We start from the raw sequence: 22861 nt of genomic DNA on the forward strand, positions 1-22861 counted from the left end.
TTTCTCTTTCAAATAAATCATTAAAATAAATTTTGATTCTATTTTTCTTTTTCAAATAAATTAAAATATAATTAAATAAATTTTGGATTCTATTTTTCTCTTTCAAATAAATTAAAATATAATTAAATAAATCATCAAAATAAATAAGTCTAATAGAACCTTTTGGGGGCCTCAAACTTATCTAATTCTACTAAGAATGGCGTTCTCGGCTTGACTGGGGATGTGATGTAGGGGTGTCCGCGGTTCAGTTTGGGACGGTTTGTGGTTCGGTTTGGACCCGCCCACATCTATGTGGTTTGGGGAAAAGTCAACCCGCAACCGCCCGCAATGCGATTTGCGGTTAGTGCGGATAAGGTTCACGGATGTGCGGACCGTTGCGGGCGGTTTGTGGATTGAACTTTTTTTTCAAAAATTTATTTTTAAACCTTTTTTTTTCTCCCATTTTGTCAATCTTTATTTTGAACCTTTTCCCTCATATTTTCTAAAATGCTCCAACATTAATAATTAATGAATTAAAACTTATAAAATAAAAAACACAACAAATTCAATTCGTAACCTAAACAAATCATTCAAAATCTATATTCATCATTAACTTGCATTCATCCTACATTCATCATTCATAACCCAAATAAAAAAATCCTACATTGAAAATTCAACATTCATCATTCCTAACCCCCTCAAAAACAAAAAAAATAATTCTTCATTAACTTACACTCATCCAAAATGCAAAAAAAAAATAATAATTCATTAACTTACATTCATCCAAAACCAAAACGCAATTAAAAAAAAAAATTGTTGTCAAACTTCATTCAATACAAACCCATGAAATAAAATTAAAACATTTCTAAGATATCAAACTTCATCTTCATAAATCACATCCAATTCAACTTTCACAAATTCCAATTCCAATTTCAATTCTAATTCCATGCATTTGGTTGATGAACCCTACACTAAAAAATATAAACTTTAATCTTCAATTATAGTAAGAAATGAAAAGATAAACAAATGTCTATATATTGCATCTCAATATAGTAAGAAAATGTGTTGAGTATATTAAAAAATTACCAATGAGCAAATGGATATTAGACATCAATTATAGGATCAACATTATAGGTTGAAGTTGAAGATGAGCTTGACTCCAAAGTACCTAATTAGAAGTCAACAAGAGAAGATTAGTAAAACTTACATTAGAAAATGAATAATACAAATAAAAATAAAGATAAATAAATTCTCATTTACCCGAGTCATATTGCTCAAATTCTTCCACATCATCCATGGCCTTTCGAAGAAAAATTGGGTGGTTGCTTTGAAGCCAATTTTGAGTACATACAAGAGCTTCAACCATAGAAGGCGAGAGTGAACTACGAAATGGGTCAAGAAACGCCCTCCCGTACTAAAAGCCGACTCCGATGCAACGGTAGAAATAGGCATGGCCAACACATCCCTTGCAAGTTGTGATAACACCCTATATTTGGTTGCATTCACCTTCTAATAATCCAAAATCTCAAATGTTTGATTCTTTGCAAAATGTTCAACCTCGGATAAATATTGTTCCAATTCCGACTTAGATCCACTAGTGCATCGCCCCTCCAAATAGGAATTAAATTGTGAGTCAACTAAAGAATAGGGATCATCATCATCATCATCTCCCACCATATTCACAAATTCACTCACACTTGGAAGTTTCTCATTTGAAGGATAAAGTGTGACATAATGGCTATACAAACGACTTAAGCAACTCTTAACCTTGACTACCATATCTTCCACCTTCCTATTATCTTCAAGAAATAAATTGGAAAAACAAAACTCCAAGTATGTCATTTTTTGGGTAGGATCAAGAACCACCGTAACATACAACAACAAATTGATTTTACTTCCATCCCCCCAATACTTGCTAAACTTTGGCTTCATAGTCTTCGCCATTGTGCTCAAAGTATCATCCTCCTCCAAAATTAATTGATTAATTTTGCTTTCAATAACAAACATCTCTTTGTAAAATGCATTGGAAGTAACAAAGAGAGACCCCGAAAATTTCTTAGTTGCAACATAAAATAATTTTAGAAACCTCAAAAAAATTCTACACTTTTTCCAATCCAACTCATTCAGACTTCTTCTTATGCCACCATCAACATCCTTGAAATAAGGTTCAAAGTTGGAATCCACAAATTTCAATCGGTTAAAAGCCTTCTCATACTTTTCGGCGGCCTCTAACATCAAATAGGTAGAGTTCCACCTAATTGGCACATCTAGGCATACAAGAGCTTTTGAATCAAGTTTGAGTGCGGCCGCACACTTCTTAAAAACATCATGCCTATGAGGAGAAGACCTCGCATATCTCACCGCAAGTCTAATGTTGGCAATAGAATCATCCATTTCTTTCAACCCATCACTCATAACAAGATTAAGAATATGTGCACAATAACGCATATGAATAAACTCATGTCGCAAAATAGTCCCCTTCCAATCTTTGGTTATCGTTTTCAAATATTGAATTCTAACAACCCCTATCTATAATTAGCCACTAATCCGTATTTAATGATGTTAATGAGTGGATTAAAATAAATTATGTGTTTATTCTGCACTTTGTATGATTTTGGCTTTCTATCTGTTACTTATAGAAATATCTGTTTGGAATTCCACTTTAATATGTAAATTGAAAGCCTTATCGGCATCCGAAATCGAAATTGATTACACCGATGTGTTAATTAGAATTTTTAGAACCATATGGCACGTTTTATTAAAAATTGATTCAGTCTGATTCATTAAGTTACGTTTGGCAAGCCAAATGTTCTAATTAATGTATTATAGCATCATAGGTATAAATAAGAGCCCTATAAGCTCATTTTGAGCTCATTTTCTTTTATCCCTTGAGTGGAAAAATCTGGTGAAACATTTTAGAGAGAGAGAGAGAGAGCACAATTCTAGAGAGAGAAAGGAAGAGATTAAGGAGAAATTGAAGGCCATAGCTTGAATTGATCAAAGATTGTGCTAAAACAAGAGTAATTCAAGACTCTAGGTAAGGATTTAAGACTTAATTATGAGTTTTAACCATCAAGTAGATCATTTCAAGAAGAATTTGTGATTGTGTACAAGAATTGGACCAAAGATGTTGAATTTAGAGTTAATTCATGCATGCAAGTACATTTTCTCACAAATTGAGCATGAACTCCAAGAATTCTCTCTTGCATGTTTGAAATTCATCTTCATTTGGGGAAATCATCACGTTTCTAGTTGTTTTGTGGTGTTTGATCATGTTTTGAGAAGTTTGATACAAGAAAAATTCATGCATGTTGTGTTCATGAACATTCATCATGTTTTAAGTTGAAATTGTGAGTTTCTAACAAACTCTTGGGCCATGATTTTATGAAATAATTCTTAATTCATCATGTTTTACAAGTTTACTATGTTATCTCAAGTTTTGGGGCCCAAGAGATGTGTTTTGAAGGTTGGAATTCGAGTTTTGAGCTTGAAGGTGCAATCTGGAAATTTCAGAATTTGCATCTACGCTCGAGCGTGGGAGTTTACGCTCGAGCGACCACTCTAAGTGCGTGCACTCCGCTCGAGCGACCAAAAGTATGCTCGAGTGTGAATTGCAAGCTCCCAGAAGTTTCATGTCTTTTACAGATCGCTCAAGCGAAGGAATGTGTGCTCGAGCAACCATTCACATTTTGCATGTCCGCTCGAGTGTGGACCTTGTTTTCAGAAATTTTGACTAAGTGTTCCAAGGCATGTTTTGGCATCCTCATTGCATCTTAGGCATTCCTAAGCCTTAATTAAGCCATAGTAATGAGGTTATGGATTATAAACACACTAAGGAATGAATGTACTAAGTTCCGTGACTGCAAGTGTGTGTGTGTTAGGCAATGTGATAAGAAAGAATAACAACCAATGTAATGAAAGCTAAGTCTTAATGACCACTTGAATGTGTAATGATAAGATATGCTTGTGTTATGTGCTTTTGTGGTTGTAGGTCAAGACTTGAGGATTGATTGACCGTTTACTGGAACCACTGTGAGTAACGTTATTGTAAAGATAGGTTCATATGAATTACGTTCCAAATGAAATATGATAAATTTTGATTTCTGAAATGATATCTGTTTTCGTGAACGAATATTCCAAGTTTGAAATCTATTATGGCATCCATAGATAGTCCCAAGTCATAGGGGATGGCATGAAAATGCGGGTCCATGACATACAAGTAATTACGAGATCTCGTTAGCCACTTCATTGTGGTGATATGTGTTTAATCGGTATCCGGAACTGATTACTCTAGTCGGAAGACGTTCTGTGATGTGTTCTATGGGATGTACCATTATTATGTTCTGATATGAGAATGATTATGCTTTGGTCTGTTTTCTGCTTATGATATATTCGGATTTCGTTCACTAACCCCTTTACCTTAATGTTATTCATTGGGCTTTAGCTCATTGTGTGTATATATATGTATAGGTGAGCATTTTGGAGCCCGAGCCTGAAGGCTTTTGTCTGGATCTGTGTTATGTTATCAGCCAACCATTGTGCCTCACATGGAGGTTCCCGAAGCGTCTGGTGTTTAAGTTCTGTGGGTTCTGTTTATTTAAGACTTAATTTGATGTCGTTGGTTGTACTTAAAATACTGTAATGTGTGTGGGTATAATGTATGACTACCGGTTATGCATATAAAGTTTTAAATATTCTGTTTCATTTAAGTCAGCACAGCTCATTGGACAACTATATTTATGTATGTGCTTCCGTTAGCCCCTAAATCTTGTTAATCTGTTTAGAGGCCTTCGGTGATTCAAGGATTACTGGCCGGTCATGATGCTAAACCTATAGGGGCGGGTTTGGGCCGTGACATGAATGGTAAGATTATTAGAACTAGCATTATCAACTGTTAAGGTGAATATGCTATCAATGTTCCACGCAATCAAATACGACTCAATTTTTGGACCCAATGTTTCTCTTTTGTGATCCTCAACTTGTTGAAAATTTATGATTCTTTTTTGAAGTTTCCAATTATCATCAATGAAATGAGCAGTCAAACACATGTAACACAAATTCTGAATAGATGTCCAAGTGTCTGAAGTAAAACAAATTCTACGACCCTTCATGACCTTCTTTAACTTATCCCTTTCATTCTTGAATATATTGAGCATTTCTCTAGATATGGTTTGACGAGAGGGAATTGGTGTGAATTTGGATTGCATGACATTACAAAATCTTCTAAACCCAACACCCTCCACAAATCTAAATGGCAACTCATCAATGACCACCATCTCCGCAAAAGCCCTTTTACAAGTATCAAAATTAAAAATTGTTGCTACAACCTCAACACCCTCTTCATTTTGTTTCGGTTTAAGATTTAATGTTTGTTGACCATCTGTATCCCTATTTGGATATTCTTTACAATTGGGTGTATGACTCCTCAAATTACTAGTCCCATGAAGTCTAGAGTCTGCCATATACTCTTTCTTACAATATTTACATACGGCTCTACGCTTCCCATCGGTCCCTACAACCATGTCAAAATGATCACAAACTGTGGATGGTGCTATCCCCGCTCCACCCTCACTCTTTCTCTTTGGGGGTCTAGGAGGCTTAGGTTTAAGTTCAGGTTTGGGTTCAACTAAGAGAGGATTCATTTGAGAATTAGAGGATTCCGGTGGTACAAGATTAGTTGCGGGAGATATCCTCCATTTAAACTGGATTACAAAAATACAGTCACAGAATCAATTTTACAGACACAGATTCAATTTTAATTTTAATAACAGATTTAATTTCAAAAATTAAATAACAGATTAAATAACAAATTTAAATAACAGACAGATTTAATAATAGATTTAATTCCAAAAGTTAACAAATTGAATCAAATTAAATCTTTCAGACATATACTCTTTCAGACATATTAAATAACAGACATATACTCTTTCAGATTTAATTTAATTTTAATAACAAATTGATTCAAACATATACTCTTTCAGATTTAATTTGGACCAACAAATTTAAATAACAGATATATACTCTTTCAGATTTAATTTAATTTTAATAACAGATTGATTCAGAATTCCTGAAAATATAAAACAACTAAGAGTAGTAGTTACAGATTCAAACCATTCAAATTTCAAGTTATAGATTCAAACCATTCCTTAAGCACAAACCATTCAATTCCAAAACAGACATATACTCTTAAATAACATATTCAAATTTCAAGTTACAGATTCAAACCATTCCTTAAATAACAGACATATACTCTTACCTTTGATCTAAGATCAAATAGATTCAGAACACACAGAACACAGATTCAGACCAAAACAGATTTAGACCAAAACAAACACACAAAACACATATTCAGATCTGTTGGTCCAAAAAAAATCAGATTTATTTCCAAAGAAACACACAGATTCGATCGGTGCAGAGATGAGAGATTAGGGAGAGAGAGAGAGAGAGAAAAAGAAAGAGAGAGAGAGGCTTACTTGTGAGTCGATCGGTGCAGAGATGCAAAACCAGAGAGTGAGACTGATGAGATGAGAGAGTGAGGGAGACAGATCAGAGAGATATCTGATATATATATATATATATGTTGTAAAAAAAATCAACGATCGGGGCGAGAGAGAGAGAGACAGAGATTGAGAGAGAGAAAGGCTTACCTGTGAGTAGATCGGTGCGATGAGAGAGTGAGACGATCGGTGCGATGAGATGAACAACGAAAGAGTGAGAGAGACAGTAATGAGATGTGAGTGATCGTTGATCGGTGCAGAAGATGAAGATGAACAACGAAACGAGAGAGTGAGAGAGACAGTGATGAGATAAGATAAGACTGAGAGAGTGAGGTAGAGACAGCGATTAGGGGTTTTTTGTTTTGTTTGTTATAGATGAGATGAGTGAGATGGTGAGCTAGACAGTTAGATTTAAAAGAGGGGAAAAAAATAATAATAATTTAATGCGGGAGGGCGGGTTGGGCGGGTGCGAGTCAAACCCGCAACCCGCCCGCAACCCAAAATTTATATAAAATCCAAGTCGCACCGTACCCTAATGTGTTTGCGAAACCGCCCACATGCGTGCGGTTTGGATCGGGTAGGGAAGTTTAGGCGGTTCGGATAACCCTACGCCCAGCCCTAATGTGATGGCATTCTGCCACTTTTTCTGGAGGTAGTATCTTAAATCCTCCTTAGTCCAGCCAGGAGCTCAGCTATCAACGGATTTTAGCCTTTTTGGTGCGCTGCTCCCGATGTCGTTATGAGTCCTCTTGGACTTCTCTTCATTCACCATGTCAAAACAAAATTCATTTCCTTGAACATGTCGATGCTCTCTGATAGACGTCCCTTTGGTACGAGTCGTCCTTTGAGACTCTCCTCTTATTGATTCGGCTCACTCGGCGTCCCGTGAAGGCCGGTGTGAGCATTCCTTCACCTTGTCATGCTGAGGAACTGCTAGGATTGCTTTCTACCTGCCTTTCTGGGCATCATTCTTGGCCGCTGGAATTGACGGGTCCTTCAATGGAAACGGTGGTTGCATGACGTTGTTTTGCATCATCAAGTTGACAACCGATTGTAAGTCTGCCAACTTGTTTGTCATTCCCTTCATCTCGTCATCCCTCCTCAGGTATCTATCTTTCCATACCTCAAGGTCGCTTTTGTTGTAGTACTCGTCTCAGCCTACTTTCTTTGGTGGGTCTCCCTCTTGGCCGACGTCCTTCTCCGCGGGATTCTAATCCTATGGTCCTTTATTATGGTTTTCTCCATCCATGTTTAGATCGGCATGCTTACCAGTCCCACTAGGGATGTCATCCTCGATCTTTTCTTTCTGCCCGTTGTTGGCCATCTATTCTCCTTACGTTTCCACAGACGGCGCTAAATTGTGGGTGTTGATTTCCGACCACACAACCAAACGGGAAACTCAGCTGGAGAGCACTGACAAAATAGATTAAGCCCGAACAACCTATTAGAGAAAAATAAGAATCCAGCAATGGTTCGTCCACCCAGGGGCACTCCGACGCTCAAGTTAGTATTCAGTATCTCTCACAGATAACAAATAATGCTTAACTCACTAGAAAGAACATAAAAGGCATACCTCAGACCTACCGAGGGTGCCTTACTTTTATAATGATCAGTGTCCAACTTTCCCTAGAAGTCTTACTACATGGGACTCTAGCACATAATGCTTAGCTTGGACTCTTAGCTAGACAGGGATAAACTCCCTCAAAGCCTTATCCCTATCCAGTCTAGAGCCCTCTTTCATCTAGGATTCCTGCCCTTCCCTATCCGTTTATCTTGGATTCCAGTATCTGTGCAGATAACCTCAGCCAAGCTGAGATCATCTAGGCAAGCATGACCAAGCCATGTAGCACCTCGACTAACACTTCGGTGTCACCTTTTTCCACTTGCCGTTATTCACGAAATACTTCCCCACACATACTTAATGATGTGTTTAACAGCAAGCGGATGAGACTCTTTAGGACAGGCTTGGTAATGGGACACAAATACCTACACTAAATGCAATGTCAGGACGACTGGTTGTGAGGAACAAGAGACTCTCTATCATACTCCTATAAAGGGTAGGATCAACATCAGTACCAGAGGAATCTTTGGAAAGGTGAATACTGGTGCTCATGGGAGTATGTGCATGTTTGGCCGACTCTAGACCAAACTTAAACACAAGGTTTTTGGCATACTTGGTCTAAGAGACAAACATACCCGAAGGAGACTATTTAATTTGAAGATCCAAGAAGTAAGATAACTCCCCTATCATGTTCATTTCAAACTCATGTGTCATGCAATCCAAGAAATATTTCACAAGAAAATTAGTAATGGATCCAAACACAACATCATCAACATAAATCTGAGCAACAAGTATATAAGACTTAGTTTGTTTCACAAATAAGGTCTTGTCCACACTACCCTTTTGAAAATCATTATCAAGAAGAAAGGTAGTAAGTCTATCATACCAAGCCCGAGGGGCTTGTTTTAACCCATACAACGCCTTGTATAACTTGTAGACATGATATGGACATTTTGGGTCCTCAAACCCTTTTGGTTGCTCAACATAAGCATGTTCTTTCAAGTACCCACTCAAGAAGGCACTTTTCACATTCATTTGAAACAATTTGAACCCAAGAAAGCATGCAACACCAAGTAAAATACAAATAGATTCGAGACGTGCAACAAGGGCAAACGTCTCATCATAATCAACACCCTCTACTTGTGTATACCCTTGAGCAACCAACCTCACTTTATTTCTAACCACAGTAGCATTCTCATCTGATTTATCTTTAAAGATCCACTTGGTACCTATCACATTCATGTCTCTAGGTCTGAGAATAAGAGTCCAAACTTTGTTACGTTCAAATTGACTTAATTCTTCATGGATTGCATTTACCTAAGGGTGTAATTTTGGCCCCGCCCGGCCCATTCGGAAGGGCCCATGTCGGGCCTTGCAGGCTCTCACCAAAAAATCAGGTCGGGCCGAGCCGGTCCACGGGCCAGAAACTAGGCCCAGGCTCAGGGGTATTTGTGCTTTGGGCTGGCCTAAACAATTTTTTTTAATTTTTCCCACCAAAATTTTATTATTTTCCATTAAAAAAAAATGGCCATCGGGTGGGTCGGGCGGGCCGGGCTTTTGGGCGAGCCTTGAGCGGACCAATGGGCCGAGCCACGGGCTGGGTTTGGGCTTGGGCTTGAGCCCAAACACAAAAAAGGCACAAAAGGGCCAAACAAGGCCTAAGAGGGGGAGGTCGACCCCAAACATAAAAATGACCTTAAGAAACATCTTAAACATGAAAAATAAGAACTTTTATCAGTTATAAAAAAGCTCAAAATAGCATGCAAAGTAGGTTAAAAGTTAGTGCAAGAATGGGAAATATAAAGCAATAGTGCTCACCCTTGAAGAACACTTCAAGAACCAAAACTCCAGCCCCCTTTTCTGATCAAAACCAATTCAAAAGCTCCAAAAACAACCTTTCAACACCTCAATAACCAAGGTACGGTGTAACACTAGGTGTCTTAGTGCAAAACTAAGAACAAAACTCACTTTTAGACACTCTAACACACACAAATGTAGAGAGAGAGGGAGATATAGAGAGAGAGTGGTGTATATGCCATATATATCTCTGATTTTGCTGAACCTCTCTAAAGGAAGGAGAGGCCTCCTTTTATAGAGCAAGACAAAGGCCTAAGCTTCTTAGAAAAGCTAAGGCAAAGAGGTCAAGGCTTTTTAAAGAAGCTAAGGCAAAGGGGTCAAGGCTTCTTGTGGAAGCCAAGACAAAGGTCCAAGCTTCTTGAGGAAGCTAAGACAAAGGGTCAAGCTTCCTCAAGAAGCTAGAGCAAAGGGTGCAAAGGGTGCAAATCCACCATACATGTGTATGGAGGATTAGTATGTGCACTCCAGCTGGCACAGCTGGTGTGCACAATGCCTAGAAAAGGCAAAAAGGAGGTACCGGCCAGAAAAAGAGACAATCGGCCAAATAAATGGCCGATCGGCCAGATATCTGTGCTGACCGACCAAACAATTGGTCGGTAGACAGAAAGCAAGGCCGGTGGCTTCATGCCACAGCCGGTGGGTTTAAGGGATGGCTAACAAGCCACTTCCTACCCTCAGGTGCAAAAACCACAAGTCCTTGGTCCACAACCAAGCATAAAACAGTCAAGTCGAGAGATCCTAAGGCAAGGCGCGTAGCCGAGTCCTTCGGGATCTCAAAATGAACACGAACATGGATGATCACCGAGTGTTCAAATGATGACGTCCAAGTCTTGAGGACGGTCAAAAATGGAGTGTCTACAGTTGCCCCTCTTTGACAGAACTCAAAAGTCATAACAATCACGGGAGTGAATGTCAAAGCCCAGAGACGACCCATTTTTAACAAAGCCGAAGACTTAAACAAAGCATACAAGTTACAGACAAAGATATGCGCCCGAGGGCAGAGGCAAAATGCAAGACAATGCACAAAACCGAGCATAACTTATGATCATGCAAAGTAAGCTGTAACGAAGCATAACATGTAACAATTTTAAGCTAGAACCAAGCTACATTACAATGCAGAAAGGATGTAAGAGAATTATTCAATTCTCGCTATGTCTCACACGGAGGAAAGACTAAGAGTGACCATTGGGGACACCTGAGATCTCAAACAAGATTCCGACGCGTTACACACGAAAGGAAAAAGAGTGACACAACCATTGGAACATGTTTCGAATGCTCTTAACTGAAGAGGGAGAAACATAAGGACGTATCCCGGTGTTTCAGAAAGAGAGAGAAACATAGGGACGTATCCCGGTGTTTCAGAAAGGTATAAGCATTAGAACGTATTCCAGATGCTCTTAACCAAAGGGGGAGAAACATAAAGACGTATCTCGGTGTTTTGGAAGGAAGGAGAAACATAGGGACATATCCCGGTGTTTCAGAAAGTTATAAGCATTGGAACGTATTCCAAATGCTGTTAACTAAAGGGAAAGAAACATAGAGACGTATCCTGGTGTTTCGGAAAGGTATAAGCATTGGAATGTATTCCAAATGCTTTTAGCCAGAGAGAAAGAAACATGGGGACGTATCCCAGTGTTTCGGAAAGGTATAAGCATTGAAACGTATTCCAAATGCTCTTAACCAAAGGGGGCGAAACATAGGGACGTATCCCGGTGTTTCAGAAACATATAAGCATTGGAACGTATTCCACATGCTCTTAACCAAAGAGGGAGAAACATAGGGACATATCCCGATGTTTCGAAAAGGTATAAGCATCGGAACGTATTCCAAATACTGTTAACCAAAGAGGAAGAAACATAGGGATGTATCCCGGTGTTTCAGAAACGGTAAAAGCATTGGAACGTATTCCAAATGCTTTTAGCCAAAGGGGAAGAAACATAGGGATGTATCCCGGTGTTTCGAAATGGTGTGAGCATTGGAACGTATTCCGAACGCTTTTAACCGAAGAGGGAGAAACATAGGGACGTATCCCAGTGTTTCGGAATGGTGTGAGCATTGGAACGTATTCTGAACGCTTTTAACCGAAGAGGAGGGGGAACATAGGGACGTATCTCGGTGTTTTGGAAAAGGAGAAGAAACATAGGGACGTATCCCGGTGTTTCGGAATGGTGGGAGGAACATAGGGACATATTCCGGTGTTCAACAAAAGGTGAAGAAACATAGGGACGTATCCCGGTGTTTCGGAATGGTGGGAGGAACATAGGGACGTATCCCGGTGTTCCGGAAAAGAAGAAGAAACATAGGGACGTATTCGGTGTTTCAGAAAAGTGAAGAAATATAAGGACGTATCCCGGTGTTTCAGAAAAAAGAGAAAAAACATAGGGACATATCCCGGTGTTTCAGAAAAGAAGATTGTAAGACAATGCAAGGGAAAAGTGCATAACAATGCAAGTGAAAAGGTGCATAACAATGCAATTGGAACGTGCATGACAATGCAGGTATAGTGCATGGCAACGCAAGATAGAAAAGGTGCAAAACAATACAAGTGAAAAGATGCACAACAATGCATTTTCAGTGCAACATTAACAGCATGTTTGACGTAAACTACTGAATAAGGAAATACACACCTTAACGAGACCAATTCAAACGCAACCTCCGATTTACCTCTCGGAGGACTTGGCAACACGCTTAGCTCAAAAGGGTATACCCTGTTCATATTGGCAGGAGGTAGCATCTACATGTGAAACCCTCAAGTGCTGCCTGAACTGCCATTCTAGCTTGAAGCAAGCTTAGACTTGGGGTCGAGACACACTCATACTCCAGAGAAACGGCGAGGCCTGAGAAGGTGCACCTGGAATGCAATCTCGGAACTTGTTGGAGTTAAACACACTGAGATGCTCCACATTTTCCTTCCTCTTCTTTTCTTTTTTTTTTTTTTTTTTTTTGCTTCGCAGCCTAGAACCTAGATAGCTTCAGATAGGTCCTGATTTTACTGTTTTCACATGACCTGGGTTGAACCCTGCAGTTTTATGAAGGAACAAAACCTGTTTTACACAAATGTGGAGAATGGCACAACACTCTAAGCACAAAACGATTTATTTTGAAATTGAGAGTGAGAATAAGTTTTTCAACTGGGTATTGAGCCTACAACTGAACACAGCGTATAATGACTCAACAAAGAAAAACAAAGGTAAAACAACCTAAACATATCGAGAAACACTCGAAACGACTCAAAACAAGAATCGAGACAAAACAAAGTGACTGACACGATGCACAAACGTGTTCCAATGGCAAGAGACCTCTCAGTGCACGAGGAGCCAGTTTCTCCGGGTATTGTTTCCCACCCATTCTCCGTTTGTGATTTCACATCACTCGGCCCTCAAGCTCGATTTTTCTCTCAAAACCCTTTTCTCGTTTTTTCTCTCAGCGCACACCTCTCTATTCTTTAATCTCTCATTTTTCATCCCTCCTCAGGGTGGTTGATGGATAAACGGGAAGTTGCGGGCTCTTGCCCTTAGCATTCTGCTAGATTCTCTTCTTCTACTCACAACAGTGAACTTTCTCCCACAGAGGGGTTGCAATGCGACCAAACGTGTAGCAGATCTGCAATTGACATCGGTTGACGATGCTCCGCTGGGGAGTTTGGACATGATCAGATCTGTCCGGATGAGGGAGTAGAATACCTTGCTCCATTCCAGTTCATGCTTCGCACTTGGCTTGATACCTCACTGCTCGGAGGATATGAGAGCTTTCAGCCCTTTTCTGTTAGCTTCTGTTGTGCCCTTCTTGGCAAATAAGGTGCCCTTTCCGGCAAGTATGGTGCTCTTTCTGGCAAATGCATTGACAACGGGGGAAAGGCAGGAAGCCTAACTCAACTGTGCCCCTAGTTCATCATTTTGACCAATTTTTTTGTTTTGGTTTTCTACTAAAACAATTTTGACCGACATGAGAGTTAGATTAACATGCTTGTTCGATTTTCTGATTTGAAATCATGCAAGTTAGGTTATGAGCACTAAAAATTTTCCTTTTTGGGTCCAAGAAATGATCCAGTTTTGGAAAAATAGAATAATTTTCGAGAAAATTAGTCAACTTCATTAAAAATTCTCAAAACTGTCTTTATAAATGGCCATTGCTCAACAAGTGTCGAATTTACTCTTGAGATGCACAACCTCAGATCCAAAATAATGGAAAACTGCCCCTTTGTCTGAAGGATATCGCATGGCAACGGAAAGTTGTCCCTTGTTTGAATAGCACCACGGCATAGTGTATGGCAACGGAAAGTTGCCCCTTGTTTGGATAGCACCACAGCGCATTGTAATCAGTCCTCAGAGTAACGATCACAACCGAACTCTCGGATGCAGAGAAGGCAAAGATGATCAAAACCAATACATGGACACAATCGAATTTGAAGTGTTTTACGGCTGGACTTCAGAATGAAGTTGCCTACGTATCCCAAAAATAGGAATCAAGCCTTACGTAGTTCGGGTTTAAGGTACACTCGGGTATTAACCTCTCCTTTTGCGCTCTAACTTTTGCCAAGGCCGCCCTTTTTGGGTTTTCAACCTTGCGAGCTTTATTCTTTTTTCATTTCTTTTTTCTTTTTTTCATCTTTTTTCTTCTTTTTTTTTTTTGCATTTTTCTCTTCTTTTTTTTTTGTTCTTTTTCTTGCTCTAACTTTTGCTTGGGTCACCCTTCTGGGTTTTCAGCCCAGCAAGTCTCTCAAGAGTAAAAGTGTAGCTTTGTCCATGTCAAATGGTTTTGAGATCCTAAAGTCATCTGAATCTAGGAAAATGCCTGCTGTTTGTTGACGATGCAGGAGTCCATTCAATGGGGGGCTGAATTTGCCCCTAGTGTTGTGGATAGGAGCTCAATTGTCCTTCCGCAATGTTTTCTTCTTTCCTCCCTTCTGGGATTTGGCATTCTTGCCAGTCTTCGTCTTTGACTCTTCGAGCACCTTTGACATTTTTGCCCCTAGTTCGAGGGGTGCTCCTGATCTAGCTTCACAAGCTTCTTGATCTGACTTTTCTTGCCCCTAGTTCGCGCGCTGCTTCAAATCTGGCCACACAGGCCTCACATCATGATTGGCCTTGGAACATTCTGAATCCAAGTTCAAGGTTTGAAATCAAGAGGGGTCGAGTCTCGAGGCTGAGAGCAATCCTAAGCTGCACAATCTCAAGAGCGATTCCACACAAGTCTTCGCAGGACGGCGCAAAATATTTTTTGAAATTTTTTAAGAAAGCGACTAGTCGCTCGCGCTGAAGACAATGCGAAACCAATCTGGATCAAGCCAGGATCCTTCTCAGTACTCACGTTTACAAGCATGATTTCATTCATTAAGTGCTTAGCATGCCTCTCTTTCTCTCAATTGATCAAATTTTTTACAAATCCCGAGGAATTCCTTCCTCTTTGTTTTCATCACAATGTTCAAAAAGTTTTGAAAAAAACTCAAGTCAATGCAATGATTTGAAAACACAAAAAAGACACAGTTCTGGTCAAATATTGCCATCTTATTCAGAACTTCTGGCACAACTAGTACAAGGTAGAAGCAAACACAATAGTGTGAAAATCACTGCTGTTTCATTCAAAATCTGTTGGCACAACTGGCTCCCAGGTAGAAACAGACTCAAAAGAAAACGAAAAGACAAACACAAAACAAGCAAGCGATGTCCGAGGTAACACCCCCGAAATCACCCAACTCTAACAAAACAGGACTGACTCGATACAACAAGACAGACCCAACTGGCTCAATATGAAAAGACTGACTCTATACAACGGGACAGACTCTAAATGACATAACAAACTGACTCAATACCCGAGTCAGAAAATACAAAAACCAGCATTCACAAATGCTCAAAACAGTGCGTGCCATACGCCACATCTAGAGTAAACTGAGTGTCGCTCGCAGGTGGTTCATCCACTTATCACATCACATTATCCCCCACAAGTTCACTGATCAAGTGTCGATAGACTTTGTAGGACCTGGTGCGGGGATGGTCCTGTTGTCAATCAAATTTTGTATCCCGTGGCGGAGACGGACGCAACTATCGGTGTCATGACCAGTTTGTTGATAAAAAGTACAGTACTTAGTCGGGTCATGCTTTGGAGGGAGAGGATCGGGTAGAGGCCGTTGTTCTAACGGTTTCAGATGTCCTTTCCTGAGTAAGACCCCCAGAGCTTTAGACAAAGACATATAAAGCGGGGTGAAAATCCTCTTGCCCCAGGGTAGATAGTCTAAGGTTCGGGGGTTTGGATTGGATGTACCAACAAAGGGGGTGACTGTTTTGGTGGTGACCATTCCAACTTCAGAAGATCTTGCAGCTGCATCACCACTGGTGGTCGCATTTGAACTGCGGGAAAACGCCCTCCTGGGCTGCTCTCTGTCATTGTCAATCAGGCCTTGTTTCAAAGCATCCTCGATCTGTACTCCCATCTCATGCAAATCTGAAAAGGTAGGGAAGGGGAGAACGATCATCTTCTACATGAGCTTGGGTTGGAGGTTACGCGCAACCATCAAATCTGATCTTTGTCGGTTGGCCTAATGGTCATCATTGAGGCCTTGGCCCTCCACCAGGTCACAAAGTCAGAAAAGCTCTCCTTAGGCTCCTGCCTAGTCATCTCAAGATCACGGGTTGTAATCTCGATCTGTGTATTATAGGAGTATTGAACGACGAAAGCCTCGGCCATCTCATCCCAATTCCTCTTGACATCGTCTTCCAATTTTGCATACCAGATGGCCGCTACACCTGACAAGGTCCGACCGAATAAAGAAAGCTTCTGTAGTCTGGTGAGGCCCATCGGCCTTAGTATGTCTGAAAACAGCCGCAGGTGCACCATGGGATCCTCGGATCCATCAAATCAATCAATATGCGGCATCTTAAATCTGTCCGTCAGCGTCACGGCTGTGTCGGTATACCCATCCTCGATGTCCGGGATGGACTTCACTCCTTGGGATTTCTTAAACAGCTTTTCAAGCTTGTTCAGTTTTAATGCCGTGGGGTCCACCTTAAATTCGAAGGGAGAGTTCGGTAGATTGGTAGGTGTTTTGGATAGCTGGGGTAGGACTGGGGGCTGAGCCGGTCCTGTTGGAATGTCTGTACCTTCCTGGATATTTGGTGTTTCCCGGGTGTCAGAACCCCTGGTGGTAGAGGAGCTTGATGCGAAGCAGATGACCCGTTTTGCTGTTGCAACCTGGTGATTAGCTCTGCCTGCTGGGCCATGATCGCAGCCTGTTGTTTGGAAAATTTCGCTTGGCGGACAGCGTCCTACTGCATAAGTTTCATACTTTCTTGGAGTTGACGCATCATTTCCTCTATCCCTGCCATGTTCTGTTGTTCCGACTGACTGACCGGTATTTCTATTTCTGTGGTAAAAACTGAGACCTCAGCCTGACTGTTCACTGGTGGGGTGGATAAGGACCACTGATCTGGTAACTGTTGAACTGGTGATTTGTGCCTGACTGGCCTTTTTACCCTGCTTCTGGCGAAGGAACACTGATCTGCCCTTGAACTGAATCTCCGACCTGACAAAGTCTATCAACACGGATCCAATATACCCGAGGGATATTGGAGCCCTCTGAAGCTATAGTTCCACGACTACCTTGCAAAAGAGAAAACAGACAGTATCTCAGCTTGATTTCACCAGAACAGGTATACACATAGCTGAACGACTGTGCTCTCTACTGAATTCTGCCCAAAATTCTACCTGTAAATCGATACCCTTAGGTAGAACTGATTCCCCAAATACTAATGCCCACAAGCTTGATGCCCGGACTCGCAAACTGATACATGCATTACTGTAGAGACGCACTCCAAAAGCACATAACAAGCAAGTGAGAGCCAAAACACCCCTATGTTGGGATAGGGTTTCCCTGTCCTAATTTCTCAGGAGCCAGGGTTTCATTACGCACGCAGCGGTTTCAAACAACCTACAATCGGGTAAGCAACCTGTCCTAGTTTGGAGTAGTCACTATAGATTCCAAATATGCACTAGGTCGAATGGTCAAAAAGGGTACTCTGGTAAAAATCGGGATTTGTGTTCCCATCGTGGCAGAGCCCGTAACCGGTCAGCCTTATGGCATGCTTCTCAAAGCGAGCCTCCGACAAACCGTTCAGGAATAGCAGACGGCAAACACGGTGTCCTAGGCACACCGATACAAATGCAATGCAAAGAAACACATAAGTGTAGTCAAAACAAGATATTATGAGTTCGAGTCAAGTTCTCTAAGTCCCTAGCGAAGTCGCCAGAAACTGTAGACGTCCCAGAATATCCTGGGAATGAATCCCCCTCGTTTCGTTCATATGGGCTCACTACAGTTCAGGACTCAAATGTCACGGTCCTGTATCTAATCTCGCAGAGTGCAATGCAAGACCGATGAATCATCAAAGAGTCCAAATTCGGCAAATCGTTTTTTAAAACAGATTTTTTGAAAAAAGTGCCAAACATGGACTGCTTTGCCAGATACAGAGTCGCCACCTAAATATTTTATTTTGGAGAATTTAGGAAACCCTGACTCGTTTGCCTAAGGCCACGTGTCCGTCATCACCAAAGTTGCCTCGGCTCAAGAACTTGGGTACGATTGGGGAAGGTCATTTCGTGAGCACCCTCGCTCGCCCGATCGAAGATCGGCCTCTACTAACCATGATATCGTGTTTTGAAAACATTGTGTGCTCTTATTCTGGTTATTAGCCTAGAATTACTATGTGATGCACACAGCATACAAGTATAGACTATATTGCCTAATTTGGAACAAAGCATCGCATATCCGTTTGTTTTGAAAATGGATTGAGGTTTGCTACTCGCAAGTAGGCTAAAACACGAATTTCGACGAATTATTTCAATTCAAGCAATCCACCCTTCACCTACAAGCATTCAGGAAGTTTATATCACATAAGCAATTAGCCTCATGGTAAGCATGCTGTCATGTTAATACTCACACACATGCGAGATGCTAAAGCATAAAGACTTACCGAGTACTCCGAGCCAAAGAAAGAAGCTAATTAGAAAACATGCATGAATCCTAACTATGCTGAGATGTCTAATGCAACACATGCAAGAATGCAACTAAGATAGGCTCAGCTATTCTAAGATGGCATATGAAATGCTACAAAAATCATGTATTCAACTTGAAATTGAAATACTATGCAGTTAGTATGATGCGCCGAGCCCGGTGCATGCAATACTGATGAATGAATGCACACATGCATGGCATAAGGATGCTAATTAAAATATGCCCTAATACTAACCATCAAAGCAGGTAAGTAAAAGGGAGAAAGAAGTGGGGGTTGGAAGACATGCATCACACACACGCACGCTTATTACACAATTCGCCCTCTCTCGGAGGGACCAAAAGAATAATACAAATTTAACTGACTAACAAGCTAATTAAATAGTTACAGACCACTTAATTAATTAATAAATTAAATACAAAAGGAGGTGGCTGCAGCCCCGCCTCGGAATGCTTGAATGATGCATGCTCGATCGCCTCGCTCGGAAACCCGTTGCCATGCCACTGTTGCCTATGTTTGCACTGTTCTGCACCTCTGAGCATTGTGAAAATATTCTTGATGCTTTTGAACCACTCCCTGATCATTATGGGATGCCACCGGCCAAGGTAAAGATCCACTGGCCATTGATAGATTGTCATCGACCAATTGTGAAGCCATCGGCCAGATATTTTTGGTCGATCGGCACTGTGTGTAGTCGGTTGGCCAAATATTCCTGCAGAATCCTATTTTGACAGCAGCAGAGGACAGACAGTGCATGGCAAGGAAATTTCAAAGCAATGTGTGCATGGCCACTTTTCCTATCATTCTATAGACTTAAGGGAGTGTGACCCTCGGCCCTCGGGCCACCAATCACTCATTTCGATGCATGATGGCCAAAGGCACCAAGCTTGCAAATCAATGTAAATGAATGAAACAAACGAATGAATGCTTCACGCCCTATCATGTTGAGATCAAGGGCGTCGGCGACCGAGGATTGAGACGTGTTTCGTCACTTTGAGTACGAACACACCTCACTCCCCATGTTTGGTTTGACACCCCAAACCAAACATAATGCAATGTATGTATGCAATATGGCTCAATTGTACAAAACGGCATCAAGCATGCAATATTAGGCTAAGTTAGCAAAACATGCCAAATGCAATGCAACCTATACATGCAAATATGCAATATGCCAAGCATACAAAAATGCAATATAGCAAATATGGAAAAATATGCAATGGAACTAGCATGTGCCAACACTCAATGAACCAAATATGCAACAAACATGCAACGAACATGTAATGGTGGACTTAAACCGCAAAGGGCAGACCTCAGCCTTGCCATAAACAGTGGCCAAAAGTGATCGAAATGATGGAGAAATGCTCATGCAAACATGCACACCAATGGGCCTAAAACTAAGGCATAAAAGGGAGCATTCCACTACAACTATCATGACCATACATGGCATGGATTATGCAACCAAAAACAGAGTTTCAATGTGTCAAAATACACCCCAAAACCCACTGATATGGCAGCCCAAGGATTTAAACAAAAAGGCATACACCAAGGACTCGAACATGGAGCATAGGACCATAACTCTTTAAGGCATTGAAAGGGTAATCAAATGCAAGCATGTAAGCATAAAACATGGACTGAAATGGCATGATAAGTGATTCCAAGTCACTGAAATAACCTAAGTAATGCATGTTAAAGACTCATACACCCAAAGCCAACAAGCTAAAATGTAAAGAGGCTATACAAAGTATGGAAAGCATGACCAAATCAACACCCAACAGAGCTTGAACATGATAAAACATGACCAAAAACTTCACAAAGCTAAGCCAAAACATGCAAGCATGATGATCCAAATGCAAGATGCATCTCTGGGCAAAATAGAGGAATGCAAGGCAAGTGTATGGTGCATGCAAGGGTCGATGAACCAACATGGAACAGAGGTAAAACAAGCTAGATAAACACCAAATAACCTCTGAAATAAAGCCAAACAAAACTAGGCATGCATGCTTCCCTTATGAGCCAAAAACACAAGCATATGAGACAAAAGGGGAGAGGGGTGTCTCTTCCCTATGCAAGACCTCAAAACCCCTTCACCACCATTGAAAATCCTCTAGATTTCAGTGGTGAGAAGGCCAATACACAAAAGTTCTCAAAGCTCAAACAAAGAAGGCACAAAAGGGCCAAACAAGGCCTAAGAGGGGGAGGTCGACCCCAAACACAAAAATGACCTTAATGAAACATCTTAAACATGAAAAATCAGAACTTTTATCAGTTATACACAAAGCTCAAAACATCATGCAAAGTAGGTTAAAAGTTAGTGCAAGAATGAAAAATATAAAGCAATAGTGCTCGCCCTTGAAGAACACTTCAAGAACCAAAACTCCAGCCCCCTTTTCTGATCAAAACCAACTCAAAAGCTCCAAAAACAACCTCTCAACACCTCAATAACCAAGGTATGGTGTAACACTAGGTGTCTTAGTGCAAAACTAAGAACAAAACTCACTTTTGGACACTCTAACACACACAAATGTAGAGAGAGGGGGAGATATAGAGAGAGAGTGCTGTATATGCCATATATATCTCTGATTTTGCTGAACCTCTCTAAAGGAAGGAGAGGCCTCCTTTTATAAAGCAAGACAAAGGCCTAAGCTTCTTAGAGAAGCTAAGGCAAAGGGGTCAAGGCTTCTTAAAGAAGCTAAGGCAAAGAGGTCAAGGCTTCTTGAGGAAGTCAGGACAAAAGTCCAAGCCTCTTGAGGAAACTAAGACAAAAGGTCAAGCTTCCTTAAGAAGCTAGAGCAAAGGGTACAAATCCTCCATACACGTGTATGGAGGATTGGTATGTGCACTCTAGCTGGCACAACTGGTATGCACAATGCCTGGAAAAGGCAAAAAGGACCGATCAACCAGATATCTGTGCCGACCGACCAAACAATTGGCCGGTAGACAGAAAGTAAGGTCGGTGGCTTCATGCCACAGCCGGTGGGTTTAAGGGATGGCTAACAAGCCACTTCCTACCCTCAGGTGCAAAAACCACAAGTCCTTGGTCCACAACCAAGCACAAAACAGTCAAGTCGAGAGATCCTAAGACAAGGCGCGTAGCCGAGTCCTTCGGGATCTCAAAATGAACACGAACGTGGATAATCACCGAGTGTTCAAACGATGACGTCCAAGTCTTGAGGACGGTCAAAAATAGGGTGTCTACATAAGGCCACTTTTATATTTTTAGGTTCAATTAACGAAACATAGCACATGTGAGTTACCTCTTCCCGAACTTGTTTTTGGGTTTTCATTTTGTCTAAAACACTTCTAATTACCTGTTGAACCAAATGATTCAATTTTACCCTTGCTGATGGTTTTAATGCATAACTGGTAGTGACTGGAGCATCAAAGGTGGTGTCTCTTTGTGCACTCTTTGGACTCGGACTGACCATAGATGTTCGTGTTGGCTCACCTTCTTGAGCTTAACCTTGTGCTCTTCCTTGACTTTGTGGTTCAGTATCCAAGATTGGAGACTCACCATTTTCTTCCTCATGTATCATCGGAGTAGGAGAACATGTGCCATCTATAACCACATTGATTGATTCCATTAGAGATAAAGTACACAGGTTACAGACGCGAAAAGCTCTATTAGTGGTTGAATACCCTAGAAAAATACTTTCATCACTTCGGGAGTCAAATTTTCCCAAGGGCTCTCTATCTTTGAAAATGTAACATTTACTCCCAAAAGTTTTGAAGTATTTTATATTAAGTTTCAATCATTTCCACAATTCATATGGAGTTTGTAAAGTCTTGGGCCTTAAATACACACGATTCATAACATAAACAGTGGTATTTAAGGTTTTAGCCCAAAACTTGGAGGAACTTTCTTGCTAAGGAGCATGAGCCTAGCCATCTCTTCAATAACCATGTTTTTCCTCTCAACAACTCCATTTTGCTGTGGAGTAATAGGTGCAGAAAACTCATGCTTA

General features: G+C 40.8%; 1 protein-coding gene and 1 long non-coding RNA gene across 2 annotated transcripts; both read right to left on the reverse strand.

Annotated features, from left to right (window-relative positions):
* Positions 1 to 580: 580 nt before the first annotated feature.
* LOC114300702 (uncharacterized) lies at positions 581 to 1286 on the reverse strand. The gene is made up of 3 exons (XR_003642757.2): positions 1240 to 1286; positions 1066 to 1147; positions 581 to 945 (listed from the first exon to the last, which is right to left on the reverse strand). It is a non-coding gene; the product is annotated as an uncharacterized LOC114300702 (long non-coding RNA).
* A 202-nt stretch (positions 1287 to 1488) lies between these two features.
* On the reverse strand, positions 1489 to 22425 carry LOC145805212 (zinc finger BED domain-containing protein RICESLEEPER 2-like). Its single transcript, XM_082900281.1, has 3 exons — positions 22345 to 22425; positions 4836 to 5681; positions 1489 to 2508 (listed from the first exon to the last, which is right to left on the reverse strand). Exons 1-3 carry the CDS (start codon positions 22423 to 22425, stop codon positions 1489 to 1491), a joined length of 1947 nt encoding a protein of 648 aa, XP_082756407.1.
* Between the last annotated feature and the right edge of the window lie 436 nt (positions 22426 to 22861).

The sequence above is a fragment of the Camellia sinensis genome, chromosome 13 (assembly GCF_055761805.1).
Source record: "Camellia sinensis isolate YWXY chromosome 13, ASM5576180v1, whole genome shotgun sequence".
NCBI classification, from domain to species: Eukaryota; Viridiplantae; Streptophyta; class Magnoliopsida; order Ericales; family Theaceae; genus Camellia; species Camellia sinensis.

Excerpts from the sequence above, each read along its gene's own strand:
- LOC145805212 (XM_082900281.1), bottom strand. The coding sequence starts at position 22,425 with ATGAGGAAGAAAATGGTGAGTCTCCAATCTTGGATACTGAACCACAAA. Across the intron at positions 5,682-22,344 it reads ACAAGGTTAAGCTCAAGAAG|TTTAAATGGAGGATATCTCC; the intron begins GTGAGCCAACAC and ends TTTGTAATCCAG. Across the intron at positions 2,509-4,835 it reads CTAATAATCTTACCATTCAT|ATAGGGGTTGTTAGAATTCA; the intron begins GTCACGGCCCAA and ends GGCTAATTATAG.